This window comes from Coregonus lavaretus (genome assembly GCF_964263955.1).
Source record: "Coregonus lavaretus genome assembly, chromosome: 14".
Lineage (NCBI taxonomy): Eukaryota > Metazoa > Chordata > Actinopteri > Salmoniformes > Salmonidae > Coregonus > Coregonus lavaretus.
The window spans coordinates 29,957,511-29,965,867 of record NC_140001.1 but is presented as its reverse complement, the minus strand read 5'-3'; the positions used below and the strand labels follow the sequence as shown (position 1 = coordinate 29,965,867).

Below are 8,357 nucleotides of genomic sequence, written 5' to 3'. Positions count from 1 at the left end.
AATTTACAGCTAAGTAATTTAAACTTCCACAAGCAATACTCTTGGCTTGCAGTGGTGAGTTTACAATAAAAAAAAAACTCTAAAGTAGAAAGTCAAAAAATCATTTATTCATGGTTCCAATTACATATTTCAGTGATCACCAGCTGAATATCAAACGTATTACAAACAAATGACAAGCGCACTGCCTCTGCACAGCCTTAACCTTATCTCCATCTCTATGTACTCCCTCTATCACTTGGCCATATCTATGAGACTCTGTAGGGACGTAGGGACCCAGGTCTTCTCTCCCTGTACGAAGACCACTCCTCTGTCTATATAGATGATGATGCGTCCGAAGGTGTACAGCTGTTTGCCCTCGTGGCGTTTGGCAACCAGCGGCATGAAGACGATGTTGTTCTCCTCAGCCTTGGTCTGGATCAGGTCTTTGAAGTTGGTGGGCAGGCTGACACCGATGCCTCGCTGCGCCACGCTCTCTGCGTCCCGGCGCTCCTGCAGAGCCTCGTACTGGAAGTCCTTACGACGCTCTGTGTGTGTGAGGTATGCTATGTTTTCACGGGCACCGGGCTGCATGTACCCCACACCTACAGAAAGAGAAAGAGAAGGGTGAGTGTGTATCATATTAACATTTTACATTTACATTTGTGTCATTTAGCAGACACTCTTATCCAGAGCGACTTAGTTAGTGAATGCATACATTTTCATACTGGCCCCCCGTGGGAATCAAACCCACAACCCTGGCGTTGCAAGCACCATGCTCTACCAACTGAGCTACACAGGGCCAAAGGTCAGTGCTCAGTTAATGTTGTTTGGAGCTGTGTGTGTGTAATATTAACCAAGGCCAGAGGAGACAGCGCGATTCATGATGTCCAGAGCTTCATTGAACTTGTCCTTGACGAGTGGCTGAGCCAGAACAGCATCACTGAATATGGACTTCCAGCCCAGGTACCACTTTGTAATCTCCTCATAGTTAGGACTGTTACTGAGCCACGAACACAGCACCTACACACACATACAAACATACAAATCAATTATCTCTGCATAGTTAAGAACATTTACAGACTATTTAGGTCTAAAAAAACAGCACAGATAATCACAAATAAGGAATAAGTCAACTATCATTAAGCACAACCTCTGTGCTCTCTCTCACACATACCTGTAGCCACTTGGGGAAGAAGTGTTTGTCCAGCAGTGATACGAGGCTGGAGGGAGACAGCATGCCCTCCCAGTCCAACACCCAATTGAACGGCTCCATCTGCTGCTGGTGAGGATTTATTACCAGCTCTCCCAGACACAGAGCTATAGGGAAGGAGAGCCGGATGTAAGAAACTACTGTTCTACTATGCAGTAATATCTGTCTGTGTCCCCATTTTGGCACCCCTTTTCCTTTATAGTGCACTACTTATGACCAGAGTTTGTCAAAAGTAGTGCACTATATAGGGAAGAGGGTGCTGCACTCTCTGTGTCCCTTTGAGGCAATTCAGTTGGCTTCAGGGGCCACTCAAGGTAAGTGTGTGTATGGTGTGTGTACCTAGTTTAGGGATGATGTTTTTGACCATGAAGGCCTCCCAGGCACCAGGCGTGAACACGTCTCTCCATGGTTGGAGGATGAGGCGGGCGGAGCCGTCACTCGGGTGCCAGCGCTGCAGCGCATTGGCCAGTTTACTGCGGATGGGCGGGTACAGAGGCTCCAGCCGTGATTGGAGCAGAGGCAGCCAGGGGTGGAGCCAGGAGTGGATGGGCACTGTGTCGGTCAGGGGGTTCCAGCTATCCACCTATCAAAGAGAAGGGGTGGGGTTAGTGGGGGTAGAAAGAGCGCGTTCATGATGTTTATGGTTCTGGGTAGAAAAGAGTGACGCTCTGAGCTACCCCACCAAGACCAAACTACTACTACTTTAAGGTTGTGAAACGTTTCTCCCTTTGTCAACAGACAGCTTGGCACAACATGAGACTTCATATTTGCATCACTGGTATAGCGCTGATGTGTGTGTGATTCTACCTCTCTCTGCAGCCTTGGGAAGAGGAGTTGTTCCAGGAGGTGGTTTAGTATCCAGAGGGGCAGCAGAGGGGCCCAGACCTCCACACAGTCCACCATGGGTCCTACCATACGAGGCTGCCACCCCGACACACACACTCGCAGCACAGGGATCCACACCTCCCACAACAGCCTGTACACACACATTATATTCACTCACATAAGGCTTGACATTCTGGTATTTTTGCCACTTGCCCACTGTGCACACACAGACACACAACTCTGAGGTGTGAAGTGGTATTGACTTACCTGTGGTAGGGGTCCATGTGTGCTTCAGGGGCGTTGGCGTGATGAAGCTGATCAGACTCCAGGATGGCTCGCCACTGACCCACCTCCTCCAGACCATATGAACTGTCCTACAGACAAACAGCAGGAGTCAGTGGAGGAAACTAGGAGTACATGTGAGTGTTGTCATGCACTTCGTGGTGCTTCCACAACTAAAAGGTGGAGCAAGCAAGGGAATGTGTGCGTGTACCTTGAGAGGATCCCATGTACGTAGTTTCTCTCTGAGTAGTGGATGTACTACAGCCGCAGCCAGATCTCCCAAACCCAGAGTCTTGTACTCCTCATAGAACTCACTCTGTAGAGTCTCAAAGACACCAGCACACTCCTAGAGGGAGAGAAAGAGAGAGGGAGTCAAATACAATAAAGAAAAGTTTGTACCACAAGGTTCAATACTGGGACCACTGTTATTCTCCATATTCAACAATGACTTGTCCTGAGAGAGCACAAACGTGTGTACCTGCAGGCTGGGTCCTACCCCGGGTGCAGTCTCTCCACTCTGAAAGCGATCCACCAGCTGCAGTACTGCCTCTAGCCTCTGGATGGCATCCCGTTCCGTCCCCAGCCTCATCTGCAGACCAGAGCTCTCGTGGCTCAGAGTCACCACCACGTCACACTCATGCTGCAGACGCCGCGAGGACTACAGAAGGACAGACAGGGATATTGTGAGTTTATACGAGTTTCTGAACTCTCTGGAAATAGTGTTATAGTAAAGGGTGAGATGTGTTGTCTCTCAGAAGCAGAAGGTTGTGTATGCTAGGGGTTAGAGGTCACCTGTAGTATGTCTTGTTCCGTCAGGTCGATCAGTAGTTGCAGGTTGTGTTCCAGCTCTGGCAGGGCAAAGCCAGACGTCTTTTGCTCACGTGTGGCCACGCTCAGTGGAGCCTCCTCTGGTACACTGAGTTTGTTAGTCATCTGACTGTAGCTGTAATAAACCTTCTGTTCCCTGCCTGTCATATCTATCACCTAGAGAGAGAGGAGGAGCATTTCTTTCTTCTTAAATGATCAAATTCACGTGTTTAAATCCGTTTCTGGATACTTAAATGTGTAACTATGTGTGTGTGCGCAAGTGTTCTCCCTCACCTTGACCTGAGCCAGTTCTCCAGCGGGTGTCTGTGTGGTCCGTCCAGCCAGCTTGCCTTTAGCCTTCAGCTCCTCTACAGTCCTGTAGGAATACTTTGGTTTCTTCTTCCCTCCGCCACCCACAGGGTCCCTACGCCACTGACCAAGCTCCCTCTGGAACTCCTAGAAAAAGGGGGATAAAGGTATGTTAAGGCATACATCATTAACCCCCCCCCCAATTGTAAAGTGGTTATCCCACTGGCTATAGGGTGAACGCACCAATTTGTGAGTCGCTCTGGCTAAGAGCGTCTGCTAAATGACGTTAATGTGCCCTTGAGCAAGGCACTTAACCCTAATTGCTCCTGTAAGTCGCTCTGGATAAGAGCGTCTGCTAAATGACTAAAATGTAAAATGTAAATGTGCTCACAAATCTAAAAGGACTCGATAGGAGAGAGGAATATAGTGGGAAGGTCATCACTGCATTGTTTATACCTAACTAGTCCCTTTCAGATCTGTGAGCAGACTACTGAAGTGGTTGGGGATGGGGAGAGAGAGAGAGAGAGAGAGCTACCTTCTCCTCCTCCTCCTCGGAGTCTACCACAGGGAAGTCCTGTAGTGACTGTTTGGTTCTCTCGTTGCCGTAGGCGCCCACCGCCCCCTTTCCCTTCCGAAGCTTCGCCTCGATGGGGTTCAAAATACCTTAGGAGAGAGGGTTCAGAGGTCAGACCTGAGGAGAGAGGCATTCGATAGAGGCCATTTTAACTTTAACAAACAGAAGAATTAGCAGAAGTTAGTCCTTTCCCTGAAACATACCCCATCTCTGTTTGTTCCTCAATCTCTACCTCCTCCATTACTCTCCCCTCTTTCTCGTTCCTTCCCTCTCTCTCCCATACCCACCCTGTGCGTTCTTCCCCAGTCCTTTCCCTGGTACGTAGCCCATCTTCTGGAGGAGTTTCTGGCCAATCCCCTTGGTGTGTTTCTCCCAAGTGCCCAAGTCTCCTCCAGCTCGGATACCGGCCGCAAACCCAGTCCTCTGGGACTGGCTGTTGCCACGAAAACTACCGCCCTGGAGAAATCAGACAGAAGAAAGACAGAGAGTTAACCATGCAAGTAAGACAAAATCTGTCCTCCTAATAATTTTGTCTATCGGCCGAGTGGCGCAGTGGCGCAGTGGTCTAAGGCACTGCATCGCAGTGCTAGCTGTGCCACTAGAGATCCTGGTTCGAATCCAGGCTCTGTCGTAGCCGTCCACGACCGGGAGACCCAAAGGGGCGGCGCACAATTGGCCCAGCGTCGTCCAGGGTAGGGGAGGGAATGGCTGGCAGGGATGTAGTTCCATTGGTAGAGCATGGCGTTTGCAACGCCAGGGTTGTGGGTTCGATTCCCACGGGGGGCCAGTATGAAAAAAAAATATCAAATGTATGCACTCACTAACTGTAAGTCGCTCTGGATAAGAGCGTCTGCTAAATGACAAAACATTTTTTATTTTTTAAACAGTAAAAAACAGAAAAATAAAAACATATTTGATTCTGTGTTGAACCTTTGATTCAAAGAACCTAATGCTCCTTCAAGGTCCCATAAAACACACACCTACCGTCTGCAGTTTCTTAGGTGCAGTGTCGCGGGGTGGGGGTTGGGCAGGGGGAGTGTTGTCATTGTCAGAGTCATCTGACCCTCCACCTATCTGCTGCTGTGGCTTCTCCTCTGCTGCAGACTTGCGCAGCCCCGCACTCACAAAATTCACAGGGGCAGAGTAGTCCTTAGACCTGGGATTAAGAGTAGACACAGACCCAATGAAGACCACGAGATTGTGACATCCATCTCTGCCATCCTCTCCTCTTTCCAAATGTGTGTCTGTAGTTTAGTCATCAGCATGTCATCAGATGGAGAGTGTACAGGAACCAGCCTCCTACCTCTTCCCTCCGAAGCTGGGTCTCTCATCGTCGGAGTCTCCCCTCTCTGCCCAGATGCCGTAGACGGCCTCCTCTTTGGTCTGTCTGTGTCTGCGGCGCTCCGGGTTAAACTCATTGGCAAGGTCCCATTCTGTCACCTCAAACTTCTCCACCTCCACCCCCTCATCCTCCTCCTCTCCCTGCCGTCCATACAGGTGGGACATAGACATAGCTGGGTCTCTGAGAGGGAGACAGTCATTCAAGCCTTCATCATTAAGGAATAGTTCACAGAAATTACCCAGTCATTTCCTCTTATGGATGTTTAAAACGTAGGTAGTGTATACACTATACACCATACAGTCAAAACTACACTTTCTAGAAAGTAGTAACGTTAGCTATGTATAGTCTGGAAGTATTGTCTGGACTTACTTGCTTTATGGCATAGGCATTATGGCGAAACAACTGAAGTGATATGACCCTGTTAGCATGCAGAATATACAAGTTGACATTGATAAAGTTGATTTAGATCTATACAGTGTTAACGTTACCTAGTTATATATTAATTATAGCTACCAAACTAGCTAGGCTAACGTCGGTATGGGACAGCAGGTTTCCTGCTCTGGTTATGCGTCGTTGGAGGGACCAGCTCGATTTACATGGTTAGGAAAGTAAATGTAACTTAATTACTTACCTGAACTGCTCAGTTGTTGTAACTATCGATGAACGCAAATATATATGGACAATGTTTACTGCTATCTAGCTGGCATCGTAACAAACACGAAAAAACCAAGTACTTCCCGTTGACAAAATTACACCGGAAGCCAAATGGGTTCGCGTGCGCCACTTTCAAAACAGTCCCCATGTGTTGTCAGAAATACTAGCTAGCGACTAACTTTTTGTTTTTATTAATTTCCCCTACGAGAACTCTATTAGTGACAGTATCATAAACTCATGATCACTCTAATCATCTAATATCTGTGTTGGTTAGGTGAGCCGTTGTGTGGATGCCGAATAGCGGTGAGGAGTGGCAGGTGGCCCGGCGACGGAAGGGAGCAGGCCGCCGAGGGAAGATTCCTCACACGGCCCGCCATGAACCTGGACACGCCGATGCTGTGGACACAGACAGGACCAAACAAAGGATCACAGAAACCATGTAAGAAGAACAACACTATTAAACTCAAGGATTATCCTGACTGTTCCCATATGTCATTCACTGTGCTGTATTGTACAACGGTGGACAGTAGGCCTATCTAATCACAGCAGTTGACACAAAAAGATAACTGTTGCTTTATTTTTCCCTCTGTAGGGCTGAACTGAGGTGTGCAGACTTCTGGTTGGAGTGGAGAGGTGCGTAACAGAACTCTAATGAATGATCTTGTTCCGTATCCGGTCCCAGTCGGCCAGTCCCATAACTTCCAGCCTTTACCCATAGCGACACACTAAACCTGAAAGGATTGGATAAGAGTAAACACTATGGTAATAGAGTTCCTTCCTTTCTCAGATCGACTGACAGCTGAGGCTAAGGCAGACTCCCCAGAGGTTGGAGGGAACCCAGCAGCAGGCTGTGACCCAGGACCTGAGGGAGGGGACCGGGCCCGGGAGGCCCCTAGTAGCCCACTGGAGTGTGTGTGTTATGGTCTGGGCTCCTTCTCTTCCTGTGTGACAGCTCGTTACCAACTAGCCATGCTGCTATTGATTCTGGAGTTACTACAGGTACTCACTCACACTCGCTCTCTCAAGACCTAAGACACGGCCTAAAGACACGGCTTCACTGTATTCCTCCTGTCCCACTCTAGATTCCCATGGGGAAGTGCAGTGTGTAATGGGAAAGGGAAAGGGGGATGTTGTACAACTGAATGCATTCAACTGAAATGTGTCTTCCGCATTTAACCCAACCCCTCTGAATCAGAGAGGCGCAGAGGGCTGCCTTAATCGATCCTGTACTCCGTACTATACTGTATGTAATGTATACTGTATTCCTGTCTAGATCCCTATGGAGCGGTGCAGTGTGTACGACCCTGTGTTCTCCTCAGGGGAGATGGAGGTACTGCGACAGCTTGGCCTCACCGTGCTGACTGAGAACGAGGTGTGTGTGTGTGTGTGTGTGTGTGTGTATGTGTATGTGTATGTGGAAGAAATACAGAACACAATTTTTGTCTCTGCAGATGGACTAATGAAGTACTATTGTATTCATGTGTGTGATGTCATCAGGAGGGGAAGCGAGCAGTGTCGAGGCCAACTCTTTTCTACCTGATGCATTGTGGGAAGGCTCTGTACAACAACCTGCTGTGGAAGAACTGGAGTAGAGATGCACTGCCTCTACTGACTATCATAGGAAACAGCTTTGCAGGCATACAGGACAGGTGTGTGTGTTCATGTGTGTTTGTGTGTGTGTGTGTTTGTGTGATCCACTAATGATTGTCTTTCCTTCAGGATGATTCAGAGAGAACTTCAGAGAGACTACAGCTACATAGCACACGTATCCTTTGAAACTAAGTACAGTATCATTAAAAAATAGATATACAATAATAATGCAGTATAGCTACATATGATCCAGAGTCTATGGAGGTGTTTGACCCTTAACCCCCCCGTGTGCGTCAGGCTGTGTGTTTGTGTGAGGAGTGGCCCCTCCCATGCCCGTCCCAACTCCTGGACGTCTTCAATGACACTGCCCTCATCACCTTCAATCCCAGCAGCCTCTGCAAACTCCCACAATCCACCTGGGGTGAGGCACCAGAGCCCCAATACCAACACTGCCCTGATCTGGAGATCATACAGAGAGACCCACAGAGATGAGAGGGGTGGAGGATGAAATAATCATTGTGGTCTCTGTGGTTCCCAGTGAAATGAGAGGATAGCAAGGATTTCTCTGCCATTGTAATCCTTGGGTGGGACATTTTCTTTTTGTGGTTTATTTTTTGGGTGAATTATTTTCGGGATGGAAAAACGCTGTATGTAGAAAATATAATGAACCTATATATTTTTTTATAATATAATCTTTGAGAACTAACAATCACCTAAATAAAAGCTAGACAGGGAGAATTGAAAATTACAAAAACAATGAGTTTAGCAGTATTCATTTTATTATG

The 8,357-nt window shown here is 48.0% G+C and overlaps 2 protein-coding genes across 2 annotated transcripts; one reads left to right on the top strand and one right to left on the bottom strand.

The window, feature by feature from the left end:
• Positions 1-85: 85 nt before the first annotated feature.
• On the bottom strand, positions 86-6,091 carry tfip11 (tuftelin interacting protein 11). The gene is made up of 15 exons (XM_084177110.1): positions 5,960-6,091; positions 5,290-5,508; positions 4,971-5,142; positions 4,274-4,442; positions 3,948-4,075; positions 3,398-3,559; positions 3,089-3,280; positions 2,775-2,954; positions 2,508-2,642; positions 2,282-2,388; positions 1,997-2,165; positions 1,529-1,772; positions 1,154-1,296; positions 834-999; positions 86-581 (listed from the first exon to the last, which is right to left on the bottom strand). The coding sequence occupies exons 2-15, from the start codon at positions 5,496-5,498 to the stop codon at positions 232-234; spliced, it is 2,526 nt and encodes an 841-aa protein (XP_084033236.1). The 5' UTR covers positions 5,499-5,508; positions 5,960-6,091; the 3' UTR covers positions 86-231.
• A 30-nt stretch (positions 6,092-6,121) lies between these two features.
• On the top strand, positions 6,122-8,250 carry srrd (SRR1 domain containing). The gene is made up of 7 exons (XM_084177109.1): positions 6,122-6,421; positions 6,575-6,615; positions 6,770-6,981; positions 7,256-7,354; positions 7,480-7,631; positions 7,702-7,747; positions 7,870-8,250. The coding sequence occupies exons 1-7, from the start codon at positions 6,273-6,275 to the stop codon at positions 8,062-8,064; spliced, it is 894 nt and encodes a 297-aa protein (XP_084033235.1). The 5' UTR covers positions 6,122-6,272; the 3' UTR covers positions 8,065-8,250.
• The last annotated feature ends 107 nt before the right edge of the window (positions 8,251-8,357 follow it).